The 17,279-nt window shown below is 36.9% G+C and overlaps 1 protein-coding gene across 5 annotated transcripts in view; it reads right to left on the bottom strand.

Annotated features, from left to right (window-relative positions):
• The window catches only part of RBM33 (RNA binding motif protein 33), a 105,947-nt gene that overhangs the window by 50,690 nt on the left and 37,978 nt on the right, over positions 1–17,279 (bottom strand). For 4 of the 5 annotated variants that reach the window (XM_075045354.1, XM_075045345.1, XM_075045373.1 and 1 more), the window contains exons 9-10: positions 16,682–16,997; positions 11,375–11,433 (exon numbers count right to left, since the gene is read on the bottom strand). In XM_075045354.1, the coding sequence (XP_074901455.1) occupies positions 11,375–11,433; positions 16,682–16,997 (375 nt within the window). The remainder of the gene's footprint in view (positions 1–11,374; positions 11,434–16,681; positions 16,998–17,279) is intronic. The other variant, XM_075045364.1, reaches the window with a different exon arrangement.

The raw sequence follows: 17,279 nt of genomic DNA, 5'->3' as shown, positions 1-17,279 counted from the left end.
GTCAGATTGATTACTTAGTAGAAGTACACCAAATTGCAAGGAAAGACTCCTAAAATGGATTTTTTAGCTAGATTTAAAGCTAGTTGCACAAAGAGCACAGAATCAGGAAACGGCACAAGACTCAAAGCAGACAGACCCACCATGCCACAGTCTGGCCTCGAAGTCCTTAACCAACCAAGGCGTACCCCTTCACAAAACTGCAACCACTTCAGCACTATAGTTCCTTCTAAACCACTACCTGCAGCCCTGGTGTTAGCGAGTATTTCAAAGACCTGAGAGAGAAACTGTCATTTTAGAAAGCTGGGGGGCTCTTGAACAGCCTCTCACAGCAAGGCTTTGTGGGCTGCAAGGGGACACAGCTCTGGCCATTCTTTCTTTTCTTCTGTTAAAACCAAGACATGTCAATGCCTAAACACTGAAAGCAAGGTACTGAACATCAAGATTTTTCTTAAACTATCAAAGAAAGCAGTTTTTGGTCTCTACTTTTTCCTGGTTTTAAGGACTGTGTTGAACTCTATTATTTAATTTATCCTCGTCTAATTTTACTTTGAATATTCTTACGTACCACCTTCTTTTGAATACAAGAACTGAGGTCTAGAAGGAAATTACATTGGAAATAGGGTTCTGTGTGGATTTCCAAAGAGACCACAATCACAGACATTTTAGAAATACTTCAAAGGAGAAGATAACAGCACACTGAAGTGCTACTGACAGGTATTTTACTGTCTTAAATCTTTAATTTTGTGAAGTTTACTCTGACAAAGAAAAAAAAAGTACCCATTCTTCCTCCCACACACACTATAATTTACAGCACCTCAGACTGACATTTTTATACAAATTGGCATGCCTGCAGATTGTACAATTTCCCCTTTTACTAACTTCCACTATTCAATACAGCCAAGGCATAACTTACACCTTACCAATCACTTTTGGAAAAAAAAAATGCAATGCAAACTTGTGTCTACAATTCATTAGAGTTGTGAATAGCTCATTGAACATGACTTTCACACACTCAGGCAATCCTACCTTCTGAAAGAACATGAGATAAGGTTACTTTAATCCTTTCAAAGAACTGCACTATTTTGCCTTCCTTTTATCCCTTTAAATATCCTTCCTAGTTAAGAAATTAACATTCTCTCTCATACAATTCTTACACAAATTGTACTTTTACTTTTCTGCATCTCTTGTTAATTACATGATGTTATCTCCAATAATCTATTCATGAAGCACAGATAACTTTGGTTACCAATAAAGGGGAAAACTTAGCATAAATTGCTTAGCACAAAGTTAATCTTATAAAGCAAGGAATAAAGAGGATCTAACAGCTATTATATGACTTATCAGCTTCTCTAAAAGGGTCACTCTACTTTTTTTTCATGAGACTAATTAAATACCTTAACAATGTCATTGAAACTTCATGAATCTTTCAATAAAATACACCCTGCCTCTACAACATGTTTTCATTTATTAATCTCACTTAAAATGCAAAGAGCTAGGAGAACCCCATTGACACTTAAGCAGGGCCACTCAGTTAATTCTTCTTATACGGTTTAAATGCAAAGAATAATGACCACTATAACCTATGACAATTAAAACTATTGCCATCTGTCACAAGATGTTAATCCTCTTATTTCAGCAGCTACTAGACTTTTTGAAAAGCTTTCCTAAAATGCCTACCTTCCGGTGCAAGGAACTGACTTTTCATCCTCTTGTGTAGGAAGCTTTGCTTCATATATCTTGGACATGGTTCAAAAATTTTCAAGTAGAAATGTATATATCCCACAAACCATGGCTCCTCACATTCAAGTTTCACAGTACTCATCTACTGTGCACAGCATACAGAAAGGGAATGATTCACTGAAATTCTATAATAAAACTTATTTTGGTATTTCCTTAAATACAGTCTAAATGACCCAGTAGTGTCCCTGTGATGTCTATGACAATCATGTAATTCCATCAAGGTGAACTAAAACCTAGCAAGCACCATGATTTTCCCAATGGATTTAATATTATAAGATGACTTATCTAAAAATTCATGCCTTAAATACATTTCAATCAAGGACAAAAATTAAAGTTCAGAATGATTGTAAAACTCAAGACAATGATTGTATGCTAACCATACATGATTCTTTTCAAAGCTTCTGGAATATATTTTCTGAGGGGAAAATACAAGGAGATAGCAAGTGCTGGTTCAAGTATGTGGACTGCACAGATCCTAGAATTACAGGCAGATTGAGTCTGAGAGAGGATGGGCTGATATTCTCCTCAACTGAGCAGAGAGTAATTTTTAATATTAAAAATGTACCACATAACTTGGACAAGCTTCTCTTTGATACTACACAACTCCAAGAGATTAGAAAGTGTGTTGGAAGGTTTAGGCACAAGTCCAGGTCATCTGTAAGAGAAATCACCAATGTCCAGTTTCACTGTTTAAGGTCCCAAAATAGAGTTCAGCCATCATGGAAAACCAGTACAAGCAAGGAGACAAAGGCAGGGAATCCCTTGTTATTTAAGTCAACTTATGATCAAATAGCTAAAATAAGGACAGAGGCAATACAGAAAAAGGATACTCGCAGCATACTAAGACAATCCCAAAGTTCAGGAGACTAAAGCTAAAAATTAGATTCATTGTATATTAGAAGTATCCCTTTTCAGCAAGTTTCAGGGCATCCCCCCTAATATATCAAAAGCAGGGACATATTCATGTTGCAAATAGAGACAAAAATACTCCTGACTTCAGTGTGTTTCTGTAAGAGAAGCAACAAAGCATAACAACCCACAAGCAACCAGTTCTACACAGAAGGACTGCTTCACAGATAGGTTTCTTGAACCTCCATCTGCTCTACCATCAAGGTACGTATGTTAGAAAAGGAAAATCTGCAGGACAAGTGGCCCTGTTCAAGAACAATTCTCAGAAAACACTCCTAAATGAAATGCTGGCATAGGAAAGGTATTGTTAACTAAATCCCAACTCTAGCTTTAAATTTCTAACAGTGCTGATGTGCAGAAAAACCATGCTCCCATCCATCTGTTTTGTATGGATGAAGGAAGAGTGTCTCCAGCAAGCAGAGACAGGCTATAATAAGAAATAGTGTGACAGACAAGTTGTAGCAGCCTGCATTGCCCAAAGGAAGAGTAAACCCAAGCCTCTCAAGATTAGAGCACAAACCTAAGTAATTTCTTAAACAGGTGTTTTAAACTAATTTATCGGGAAGATTCAGTTTCACTTTAGTTTCTAATCCTCTTCAGGGGTGTGGTGTTGAAGGGTGTGTGCTTTTTGTTTGGTGCCCTCTAGCTTTTTAAGATTAAGTACAATACAAATAGAAACTGGAGAAAGAGTATAAGGGACATTAGTGCCATTTAGAATGATGAACTCTTCCTTGAAGTAAGAAAATTTCATAATCATTCTATTTAAAGGCAATAAAAGCTTTCTGCATATTTTTTGTGCTGAAAGCTTACAGTTTTAGGGATGTGTAAAAAATTAGGGATGCAGAAGTTAGGGACTAACAAAATTAATACCTTATCCTTGGACTTAGCAGAGACTACTCCATGGAAATATTATTGCAGTGTTTATTTACCTAGTGTATCTTGGTGACCTGCAAGTCACTGACAATTAGAAACAACTCTGAGGTCAGAACTAAACTGGATCATGAATATCAAATTTAGGATTTCTGCATTACACTCTAAGTTTGAAGGTGCAGCTACAGTTAATTTAAAAACAATCTGAGAACCTCAAAGATAAATACACGTGACTTGGGGACGATGCTTCTCCCTTCAACAAAAAAAATGCTCAGATTGCTACCAAAAAAAAAAGTCAAGAAGCAGCCAGCTTTACAGAAAACAAATATTAGAATTCCTGCTAACCAGGACTTTCATCTGTATTAGAAAATGACATTTCAGACCTGACTATTTAGTAGTTAAATACCTGATTCCTGATTTTTAATTCTGTAAGGAAATCTCATTTTTGAGATGTTTTATACATCTCTGACCTTGCAAACACATTGATATGAGAACTTTACATGCCCAGAGCTCCCAATGTGCCTGCAGGTACTAGTCACATGTTGTGTATGAAGGTGTGAATATTTTTTCCTTTTTGGGTATCCTACATTCAACCCATAATATTCCTCTAAATTACCTCATTTTATTGTAAACAATAGTACGACTTACTGTTTTATAATGAATGAAGCATTTTTTCCTTTCACATTCTAAACAATTAGCAAGAACTGAATGTGCAGAAGGTGAATAAATACCAGTTTATAGATTTTATTTTTGTATTGTGATGACAGAAATGTACTGAATTATCTTTTAAAAGGACATTTTCTCAGTGAAAATAGCTTAAGAGAACTATACTATCATCTAGGACTCTATAATATTATAATAAATATATTTTAGCTCTCCACTCAGTGTTTAAGCACTAGATTACTCTTACCGCATTGTAGTAGGAAGTCAATTGCATATATTAATTGGATTTCTTTATGAGTCTTGACTTATGCAAAGTATCGCTTTAACAGTGCCTAGTTAATGGCTACATAGCTATATGCATAATACTTTTTCTTCTTTGCCTCGATAAAAATTTGTGCTTTGCTTACAAGGCTTAAAAAACTTCAAATTTAATTCATACAAATATATCAAAAACTATGTACATACCTATACAGATAAATATATCTACATAAAAACTTTTTTACTGCAAGGGTGACTTGAGCACTGGCAGAGATTGCCCAGAGAGTTCGTAGAATCTCCATCCTTGGAGATACTCAAAAGCCATCTGGACATGGTCCTGGGCAGCCAGCTCTGGGTAGCCCTGCTTGAGCAGGGGGGTGGACAAGATGACTTCCAGAGGTCCCTGCCAACCTCAGCCAAACTGTGATTCTGTATTTAACAGGTACTAAAGCTGAGATTGAAGAAAATCTAGCATCATTAACAGAGAATAAAAAAAAATTTCTATAACTCCGGTTTCCCTGGCAGTGCTAAATAGCAATCACTTAACAGAAAGGTAAATGACAGTAACTATGAAACATAAATGCACAAGTTTTCTGTTCAATTTTAATATCTACAGAGCATGTGCACACTGGAGCTAGCATGACAAGTTAAAGGGTTACTGCATTTAGAAACCATCTATTTCCCTCTTATTTAATAGCTGTTAGCATCGTGTTTAGCTGCTGCTGCTCCTCCTGCAGATGGGAATTCATTGATATGATTAAATTTGATGGTATGATAATGTATGGTAATCGTGATTAATCAGAAGCCCACTAGCAAATGGAGGATGTTGGGTATTATGTCACCTGCATTTTAAACTGCATTCCCTCTATGCCAGCCTGACAAAATTTGACAGCTGGAGGGATCTCATGCTGCATCTGCTTGCTACTACTTATAGATCTGATAAGAGAAAGTGCCCATCATTCCTTCACTATCTTAAGTGCTGTAATTATAGGGCTTTGCAGTCAAGTTGTGAAAACAGTGAGTGTTAAAAACGAAAGCTTTTTGCTAGCTGCTGAACAAGCTCTGTCTCACATCTGCAAGGGCTATAATCTGAAAGAAATGTAATTTGATGCAGCAGTCTCGTTCAAACATGATTTGCATGAAATGCTGTATAAAGCACTATCCAAGAAATGTCAATCAACACCACCTGATACCATGTATCCTGTTAAATGAAAACAAAATGCTTTCTACACTACCTGTGATCTGCCACTGCTACACAGTAATAGAGTGAAAATTTCATTTACTGTTACTCATTATAGTAAAGCCATAGCTAAAGCAGAATAATTGTGAGGAAGTAGGAGAATCATTTTCACAAGTGGCTTTTTATTTGCATTAACAGTTTGTCTCCTACATACATACTGTTGCAAACGTACTAGTTACTAAATACCATTACTTACAAAATATCAGTTTAAAATGACTGACTGTACTCAGATGCAAGACTGTTTAAATTGTCCTTGCTGTGAGTACTGGAGAATATCAGCCACGACCTTAGTAGGAGTTGCTAAAACCCTTATTCTCTTGTAGCAACTCATGATCGAATTTGAAACAAGGGAAAAAAATTTTACTCCTATTTGCATTTCCCACAACAAACAGCAAACACTATTGCAAGGAGTTTTGTTTTCAAAAGCACTGCAAAAAAATTGCTTCTACATACTGCAAGAGGTGTTTACATAAAGGCACACCCATAGACCCAGGTACACTGTAATATCCATTAAACTGATCCCAGTTTGCTAAAATGGTGTTGCAGGCTGATCCAAGTCAGCCCAAAGACCACTTTGGGGAAAAAAGGTAAACTGTATTCTAATGTACCTTTTATAATTACTTTGTATAGCACTAACATATTGCTCGTCTAAAAGCAATGTTTCAAGCAAGTGGCAATGAAGGACAGCAACCTCTGTTTTGAGCAATGACTGGGCACCTATTTAAAAACTTCTCACAGACTAAAGCATAAAGTGTCTAAAGCCAGTGTCTGAATTACAAACAACACTTGAACGCTCAGAATTCATCAAACTAGAGTTTTCAGAAATGGTGAAAAAACAGAACCAAAACTAATCACAGCATCCATTTAAGATACCATCTGATGTCCTGGAGATGAAACGGAAGCATGTTGAATGAGAATATAAAAGAAAGTTTACTAAGGTTTTTGCAGTTTAAGGAAAAAAAATAAAAATCAAGTATTCTTTGGGATAAAGATGGTCTGAAAAGAAATTTTAAGGTAAGTTCCAAAAACAAATCATGTCAAAACCCCCTGGAAACTGAAAAGACATGTGATGTAGCATATTCACAAGGGCCAGAGGACAAGTCACTCTATTAAAGTCTTATTTTTAAACTGAATAAAACATAAAACTTGTGTTATACAATTCAACTTTTTCAGACTTGAATTCAGCAGTTATCTGAAAGGCACTCAGTGCACTAACTAAGGTGTCCTATCAAATGAGGAAAGCTTTGTGCATTAAAAAATATCAAAACCTTCCCGGCCTACATTAGTCAGGCAGACACTAGTGCCACTTCAGACTATTCCTAACTTCAGCTCTGAAACTCAAGTTGACCAAAGTTAATAAAATGTGTCTGTGGGATGGACACCTGCCCAGCTTGTACCATACCCAGGGTGTCACTTTAAGGATAGCGGCTAAATCGGAACTTATCCCAAGTTCCTGAAAATTCTCCTGGCAAAAGGCATACAGCTGTGTTAACAGGCTCTGCGCTCTCTGCAGTGGTTTCAGAGAAGGATCCAGGAAAAGACAGGGGGGCATGGCCTCTGACCTGAGGAATTCCTCTCTTCTGCATTGAGCAGTGTGAGGCAGGTTCTCCCCAGCTTCCTCTTCACTCCAAATGCCCCACTCCAGGCCCAAATTTGGATGCTAGGGATACCTCACAATTTCTGGCTGAAGAATGTTGATGGTGAAAACCTTTCCTCTGCCACACTCCATCCCAAAGTGGCCACGACAACACTCATTCCACTTTTATATGTCCTTAAAAAATTGCACACGTGCTGTGTATGAGTATTTCTTCAGTGTTCATTAAGTTAAATAAATGATGTTTGAAGCAAAAAGTCTATAAATTTTTCTTCAGGCAAACACTGAAATATTTCAGACACAGATTATGCTAGTGGACTCACATAAGGGATGAAAAGATCTGGACCATCAACTTAGCTCCTAGTTTCATATTAAGTGATGATCTGGCCTCTATAATAGTCAGTTAGTAGCAGCCTACATACAAAGTGTTTAGAAACACCTCTTCCATTTTCTATTTAATTTATTCTTCCCTTGCTTTACCCCATCCTTCTTCACAGAAAGCAGGAGCTGAATGAGAAATTACCCCAGATAACAAACACTGCTGGACAGAAACCACAATGGTCCCTCTTGTGTAACAAGAAAAACCACAGGCTCCATACGTGCACTGCGACATTCACATGAATTAATAATTTGGTCAAGAAAACATGTGAAAAGTTCAGAAGACCCATACAACTAGTCTGTGAACAAAGTCTTCTGTCACCTTCCTTTAAACAGACCAGTCTCCAAAGTAGACTGTTATTTGTGACATACCAACTGTGACACTGAGACAGAAACTCAGAAAAAGGCATCTTAACTGCTTTAAAGCAAAGGCAGATGACAAAAAGCAAGACCTTCAGGAGGACTCTGCCTAAGAAGTTAACTTAATCTGTTCTTTAAACAGTTTAAAGAAAACACGCGGTTGGCACTTGCACAGTTCCAGGTTAATTCAAATAGCTGGAAAAACATTAGCATCAACTATGCTTGAAGATTGGATTACTATCATCTACAGCCACTTGAAGAGTACTGTGTAATTTAGACTAGCATAGGAGCCTCCACAGAAGTAAGGTCTTTAACTCCCAGCTACCACAAGTTCACCACATTTCTCAGCTATAACATGTCTCAGATCCACCACTTATTCAGTCCTAATCAGCTGAATATAGCTCTCAAACATCATTTGCACTAATAGCTTCCTTCCTTGATTCAAGATTACTGTAAATATTAAAATAACTCTAAGTAGGGAACACAGATTCATTCCATTATGTCCTTTCTAGTTCTTCCTCTCCAAACATTTCAGGAGGTAAGCTTTAAGTAAGAAATAATTGAACAATGAGCCCTAGCCTGAAATATAAAAATTTAGATTCAAGGTTAAGTGAATTTAATCAGTCCCAACTCCAAGCAGGTTCAATCCTGATCAACATTACCCTGATTTAGTACTACATTATTTCTTATAATTTAGAACTCACACCAATATGCTAACATGCTCATTACAACTTTGTTCAACTCTTCAATTACATCCTTCTGCAGAAGGTTGTAAGAATTAACCATTACATGGTTACAAGTCACTTCATTAGCCCTAAATTAATAACACCTGGTTTCCAATGGATTTATGACTTGCAATTGATTAGCTCTGATTGAAGCTCTTGCCATGTTTGGAGCACACACAGGCTTCTCTGTGCTGAGAGGTTTCTCTACTAGATAAGACAGGAACTCAGAGGCAATTTTTCCTTCTGTTAGGGTACCAGCCACTCTTAGTTCTCTCCCTTGCAAGAATTTCATTACCTTTAATGTTTCCACCCCTGCCACATTCAATCAAAATAAACTACCCAGTTCAAAGTTAAAAGGGGAAGCAGGCTACAAATATTTAATTCTAACCCCACAGTTTTTTAGAAACAAAGCAAACAGAAAAATCAGTTGACTATTATCCTTTGATTAGACAATCCTAAAACCAAGAGCAAATTCAAGTTATTACATATCCAGAGATTCTTTCTACAATGAGGAAAAGTATGAATGAACTACAGTCTGGAATACTACTTTGATCTTTTTCAAATGGCTTGTCAAAGTTGTCTAACCATTGCTATACTGCTATAAGTCAACATTTATACATAAACAAGTGAATTATAATGGCATAAAGGCATTTGACATGTAACAGAGCAAAAAAGCTAGTTCTGCAAGATAAAACCTTAGTCAGAAAGTAAATTTGTCTGCAGCTCAAGAGCTGCCATACTACATTTAATAAAACAAACATGAGATATGTACACAGTGACACTTAATTCCTAATCCTAACATGACTGATAACCTATGCAAAATTTATAAAGTACTTCATAAGGGAAGTCCATGTTATACCCATTTTGTAACTCAGTGAGTCATGGAAAGATTAAGTAACTTTCTCAGGGTCATATAGCGGGTTACAAGCTGAAGCAAAAAAAACCCCACACCCACTCAGGGCAACCAAATCACAGTACGGGATCCTCCTAGTTAAGCTAGTCCCCCTCCTCTTTATGAAAAAAGAATTACACTGACTCTTTGCTAGTGCATTGCTTACATAAAAAGGCAGCAAGAAGGCAAGTATTTTCCTTCAGGCAAAAGGAGCAAGAGTCCTACCAAAAATGCTCAATCTATTTTATTCCCTTTTAAAAACTGTTGCATACAAGATAAGCTAGGTTTGCAGTACTTCTCAACTTGCAAAACCAAAAGAACAGAATTAAAATCTAATTTCACAGTCAATTTAAAAAAATTAATTTCCAATTTTTCTACACTGATGTAAACACACTTCAAAGGTGTCAATTACAATGCCTTTACAGATATTCCTTGTCCTCCAATTTCTTTTCCATCCCAAATTGTGTTTATTGGCAAAGCAACTTAGGGTCAAAGGAAAAAAAATGCAATATTTTCATAAAAAACAATGTGAATTACTTTTAAAAATGTTAATAAGGTCTCCACACAATACTAAAGGCTGCTGAAGAAAACTATTTCCTCTGAAATCTGCAGTATTTTTTAATAGAAAAACATCTCCAGTTAAAGCATTGATGATAAAATTACATAACATGAATGTACTTAATGAAACTGGTTTTACTGCTTAACCTTTTTATACTTCACAGAAGAAACATGGCAATTTAAAAACTCAGTTACTGTACAAAATATGGATATCACAATTCGAAAGCTAGATGTCCTGTACAAAAAATATTCTGCATCAAAACCAACCAGGTATGCATACGGCAATCAAAAGTCACAGCAGGTTTCTGAAATCTGCTTCTTTCAAATACATCTGATCTCTATGCAAGCAATTTACTGTGTGATACTACACAGATGTTCACAGACATCTACTTTCCTCCTTCAACACTGCACACATTAACAGAGGATAATTTTTGTGTGTTTTATGTATTTGGGAAACATCATATATGTGTCTTTATTTGAAAATACTTAACACAATATTGCACAAACTATTTTTTCTTTTGCTTATTTTGATACTCTGCAAACCACCTGAACTAAAAATTTAGGACAACAAAACTGAAATGATGAGAAAAGGTCTAGAAGCACACATTCTCTCCATTTGCAAAATTAAAAAAAAATTATCAAGTGAAATTAGCCTAGTGAAGCAACTAAGTGCCTTGTTTGTTTTAGAAGTTAGAAACATAAGAGAAAGCAAGGTCATGCAACGCCATTCCCATTTTTTATATAAAAAAAACATAAGAGCATTTGAATGCCTAAAGTAATGATAAAAATGATTGCTGATTTTTACAATAAGTATATATTACTGCTTTTTAAGCTTAGGGATTATTTCAAATAGCCTTTTATTATATCAAATAAAATAAGGATTCTATTTATACAGAAAGAGTCAAGTAATAAAATGAAGCCCATATTCCTTAAGACAAGATGCATTCATGCCTCTCCCACTGGAGAGACTGGTTCAACAATTTTACAGTTAAACAGAATTAATTCTACTCTCAGAAATCCATTGACCTTAAGCTTTTAACAAACATTTTCAACTGCAGAGTGTATTGTCAATATTTACAAATCCTTAAAATTATATTTCACTAGAACAGCTTTTATTTGCTATATTAATATTTCCTTGCAAATGTATGCTTATCCATATCAGAGAAGAAGAAACAGCTGCTACTCACAGGGAATCTCTGGGGTCCTACAGCAGGTCTTGGCTGGGCTGGAACTGGCAGCAAGGGCACTGAAACAAGAAGCACCTTTTAACACCATTTGTTTTACCTAACAGTTGTTGCTGTTATTTCCAAAAGCAGTTGCAATAAGAAGCCATGATTAAAATCTGCTACGTTTACCCTCACATGTCAGTTCCTACAATTAACTTTAAGCAACCATTCTCTCCCCTACAACATGCAACAGGGCAATTGGGATTCTTCTAGTTAATTTATATAATTCAATTCTGCATTTTCCAGAACTAAATTGCTCCTTGTTGAAGGAAGGAAAACTAGAATATTCAGTCAAAGACATCTCTTAGACAAAGCTGACAGAGACTCTAACAATAATTTCATGTTTCAAATAGAAGGATACATAATTAACTCGCCTTCTCAACTTCACACCCCTCAAGATTTCCTAGGTATCTCCCAGTCTCACTGCCAACCTCTCACAATAAGCATGGGCATAAGAGACTATCTGGTATAAATCACTGTTCATAGAAGGGGCAGTGGCAATTAACAGCAAGCAAAAACTACTTAATCTGGCCTTGCCACCGTAACTGTATATGCAACTGATCACTGTTTGTGTAATCACAGAACTGCTGATCTCAGATGAAAGACTGCTATTTCATAAAGAGACACCATGAAGAATGAGGAGACCCTCTTCTTGAAAAATAACCTCCAAAATTAGTATTTTGGGGGGATTAACATGGGTGACTTGTCCACACAACTGCATTTCAAAAGACCAGTCACAAAAAAATATCTCCCAAAACATTCACTTAATATTATGGCATAACACATCTACAGCTGGATCACCTTGGGGACTGAATCTATATTTGAATCACCAGTACAAAGTGTAATGACAGGTTTCCCATTTTCCAGTGCACTTTTTATTTCCTCTGCATTGTCTGAATGGTTAAAAATACAAATGTTTCAATGTTAAACAAAAGGCCTAGAGAACTAAAATAAAGCATTTCAAACAGCACTAAATGTGTTTGCTCATCTACTAAAAACTAGCAAGGTTGGTTTTCTTCAGGTTTTTTTTAGCACTTCTGAAACTTACAGGGAAACATTTCCCACACAGGGCTAAACACCAACTTTGTAGTCAACTACTGTATTACACTTCAGAGCAGGAAAGATAAGAAATGCAGCTAGTTTAAGGGCGAAGTTGGGTGCATTTCCCAATGCAGGAGTTTGCTAAGATGCCTCAAAAATCCCTTTTTGCTTGGTAACTGAGGCACAAGAACTAATGCATCAGTGGTTATTTTTAGTTCATGTCCATGTCTGGCATCTATCCACTTTTGTTAAGTACTTGTGGTTTACTAGTTCAGGGACTGGCGGAGTAAACTAATTGCACCAGTCTTTCAGCACCAAAGGACTGCATGAAAACTTTGTATTAGGTTACACCAGAAAATTACTTGAATAGTCTCATCTTGGCTTCTAATGAACATCTGTCAATATCAAACAGCCATGGCCACCTGGAAAAATTGACAGGGTGCTCTTGACAGACCTAGGACTAAAATAGCTCAGGTATTACAGGTCAGAGAGGCACTGAGAAAAATTGCATAAGGTGGGAAATGCAGAGAAATGTCAACTGAACAGGACACTTGTGTCTATTTCAGTATACTGCCTCTGGCAGTAGCATATATAGAGATAGATATTTATATATTTTAAGCAAATGAATTTAATACTCATGAAAGGTAGTAGTTCAAACTCTGTGCCCTTTCAATTCTTGGACACTTGCTGAAGCAGCAAAGAAGTCTCAAATAAGCATTCATTTTCCTGATGTCAAATATTCCATAGGTTTGAAAAGTATGTTTCAAAAATAATACACAGCATGTTGTTAGACACTATTTTAAGAAGATTAAATTGCTTTGGCTGTAAATTCCAATGCTATACATGAAAAGATGAAGAAGCAATTCCCATATTGATTATTTAGGAGAATTATAACATAATTTTTCCCAAGACACCAAACAGTTTTTAAAAGGTAAATGGCATACTCATCTGCCGAGCTGCCACATAAACTGCTCATTAGTTCATGTCAATTTTGACAGCACCACAGTATCTTTGAAACACTTATTTGTGGTATAAACATTAAGTGAAAAAAACTCAATACCTACTATCACAGGCTGAATTAGTATTTTCATAGTACATCTATGTACAGTCCTCCAGCATTCGTAAATTGATCATACTCAAATTTGGACATGCATTACAGCCAAAAATTACTACTTACAACTAAAAACTAATTTACAGAATAAGAAAAAGTAAAGAGAAAACTACATGACAAGCAAGCAACTAAAAGACACGGTATTCAAATGCCACAAAAGGCACAACTGAACGCCAACTGAACAGTATCTACAGCAGGTAAGTGCAGAGGTTCATGTAACTGTTTCAGGGGTTTTGATAGATGGAGTCCTTCTCAATCATTTATGAAGCTTCAAAGACTAAAAATAGTAGAAATTTGTTTGAAAGAAAACTGACTTGAAAGTAACTTTTTTTGAACCAAGATTTAAAGCTGGACAGGGAGATGGTGGCCACTGTAAGAGATTTGCCTTTGAGACATCAAAGGAATAAGCCAATGATAGGATTATTCAAGAGTGCTTCAACTCGCTTTCAGACTGAAGTAGCTGGCTACTAGAGCTTTTATACATGCTATTTTATTCACATGAAAACTTCATAACAATTTACAGGAGGTTTGAGTCTATTTTAGAAAATACTGATATACACAATGCATTTCAAGACTAACTCAAACCAAAAAGATGTTGAGAAAGTATATTTTTATGATTTGCGGTTAGAAAAAGTGTCCCTGGTGCTGACAATTAGAAGTATGTGAGCTTAATCCTGCCATAAAATTAGAGAGGAAAAAATGCCAGCCTACACTAAAACATGACAGCACACCATTAAAATTACCAGAACCGAAGTGTGCATATCATGCACTTGCAGATATGGCATTTTTAGCTTCCAGGCATCACATTTTCAACAACAGAATCCCAATAAACGCTGCACCTATCTGACTGTATTCTCTAACGTGCAAAACCCCTCATGTATCTGGAAAAATATTCAGCCAAGAAGGGGCAGGACATCATCAAGAACATGAAGACAATCTGATCTTTCATACTTCCTGTACCCTGAAATAAATGACGCTGTACATGAAACATCCCAATGTGGTCAACTACCAGTCTCTGCCTACTGGGGCCTCTAGCAGACAGATTAAACTGAGGAGGATGGACTTTTTAAGAGGAAGTTTAGAACAGCTCTTCCTACACTGGAATTTCTGTCTACTGTTTACTTGCAGTGACTGCTTAAAAATTCATCTTAACATGCAAATGCCATTGAAGATTTTAGAATTACGCTCATCTTCCCTGAAGACAACTACTGATTTCCTACACATTCTCCTTAGGTGTCCAAATGTATACTTTCATGTAACATAATTGTACTGCTGCAGACTAAAAGACTGAGATGGCTACTACTCTCAACCACTGCAGAAGACTCAGCTTCCCATATATGCTCCCTAATCAAGATTAAAATTCTACAGTGATTTAAAAGATTGCATTTAATAGTATGCTGCGCAACTATTAGCAGATATATTCAGTAGTCTTGGCAAGGATTTGTTCAGTAAAATGGATGGCACAAAGTTATTTCATACGAACCAGCTGCCATCAATATACATAGCAAAGATCTTCTTCACTGAAATACAGGTCTCGCCATTCAAAAATGATCACTCATTCTCCTGGGCTGCTCATTCTGAGAGCACAACTAGACTTTTACCAGCCAAGAAAGGAATGTGCACACAAAGTCAGCAAGTACAAGATCAAAAAGAAAGAAACTACTACACGTCCAATACTGAAGACATCCTAACATGCAGGAGGTACACAACTTTGTTAAAATGAGGATCTGCAAGTATTGACAGAAAAAAAGACTATGCTCAAGATAAAGCAAGGCCCCTGGAATACCCATGGTGCCACAGATGCAGTGGTAAGGCTGAGACAGCCTGAAGCCACCTGATAACACACGCGCGCACACACACACACACACACAAAAAAGCCATCAGACAAAAGAAAGAAGATACACTGCTATAATTCTGACAGCAAAAATCCTCAGTAGCCATTGCTGGCATTAGGAGGACACTTGTTCACCTAGATACAGAAGATCTGTTGACTGTTTCATGGGGAGAGAGGAGAAGCATCTAGAACAGTCTAAAAACAATTTTTGCTTTTCACAAAACAGTAACTGTTGCTTTCAAAATGTTAGGAAAATGCACAGAAGGCATGAATCCAAGACTAAAAGGACCTTTTGAACTGCTTCCAGATAATCTGTCCCAATGCATAATTTGGTGGGAAGCAATGATTTTATTAGACAGGAAAAATCAAAATACTCTCTAACGCAGCTACTATGAAGCCATCTGTGAGAAGCCTAATAGATCTCTATCGACTGGCAATATCCTATCCTGTCAAACTCCTTCTTTTCAGTGGTCAAAAAAACAAAGCAAAGATAGCACTGGCTTGGAGTTCTGCTGATTTGAAGGGGGAAAAATACAGCAAACCTAATGGCAAATATGTACGAACATGTATGTATTCCTTTACTTTGTCTAGACCCAACAGACTCACAAATCAGAGCTATGTAGGTGTCTTTTTTTTCATCCTTAGGGATTACACACTTCCTAAATAAGTAGTAATGTTAACAGCTCTGCTGAGAGCTGCCCTAAAAAGTATAGTCCAAAGAGTGCTTGTGTAAAGTTTTGGAAAAAATGTACTTGCAGGCTGTGAATCAAACAATCACAAATGTGGCACTGAGAGGAGAACTGAGGGCATGTATCTTGACAAGTAACGATAGCAGCTGGTACCTTTCACAGAGCAATTACAGTGCAAGGAGTGCCTCAGTGCACTCTCACTGAAATAGGTGGGTGGTCATTCTGTGAATGGTTGGCTGAAGCTGGAATGATGTGGGAAATTATAAACTGCAGCACTTACCTCATTTTGAAAACTGACATTGGCTACTTTGAAAAAGCACATTCTCTTTTCAGTTTCCATTTTTACTGCTCTTTGCAGGCTTTACAGTAGAATAACAAAGATGATAAAGAAGTTGAAAAGGCTTTACTATTTCAGCTGGCCACAGTCCAACAACATTATGTCTTACTTCAGGCAAAACATTTGTTTCAAGCTTCAGGAAAAAAATATCAGCCTGAAGCACATTTCCATGAAGTGATAAACAAATTGTTGCATCTCTGGCAAAGAATAAGATGAGTCACGCTCGCATGACTGGGAAGGTGTTCAGAAAGCTCACCTTGTACAGGCGTCACTACTGTCCCCTTGAAATGTGGATTTATGTGTATGTTCTTCGGTTGCTGAGGTGTCACTGGAGGTGGAGTCATCATTATTCTAGGCGTTTCTATCTGAGGGGGCATATGTAGCCCTGGAGGAGGAGAAGAATGATGCTGATGCTGTAAAGGAAGCAGAGATTGTAACTGTTGCTGCTGCTGCTGCTGTTGCTGCTGCTGCTGTTGCTGCTGCTGCTGTTGTTGGTGCTGCTGCTGTTGGTGCTGCTGGAACAGACTCCTAACAGGTTGCTGGTGTGTTGGAATTAACCTCTGTGAATGAGTCTAAAGTCAGACAAAAGAATAAAGTCAATAGGCTTTAAAGTTAAAATATTCTGCCATAAACCAGCACAAAACCAAGACACCTTTGTAGAACAATTAAGGCCAAATATGAACAGAAAAACTTCTTTCCCGTATCATCAACTAGAACTGTTAAGAACCATCAGCACAGGAAAGCAAAGGAACAATCGAAGACATTCATGTGAAGGAGAGGACGGCAAAGAGCAAGGAAGCACACGGGGAATGCAGACATTCGTTCACTTATTTTTAATAGTGAAACTGTCTATA

The sequence above is a fragment of the Buteo buteo genome, chromosome 2 (assembly GCF_964188355.1).
Source record: "Buteo buteo chromosome 2, bButBut1.hap1.1, whole genome shotgun sequence".
Lineage (NCBI taxonomy): Eukaryota > Metazoa > Chordata > Aves > Accipitriformes > Accipitridae > Buteo > Buteo buteo.
The sequence above is the reverse complement of the archived record's forward strand: the minus strand, read 5'-3'. Positions and strand labels throughout refer to the sequence as shown.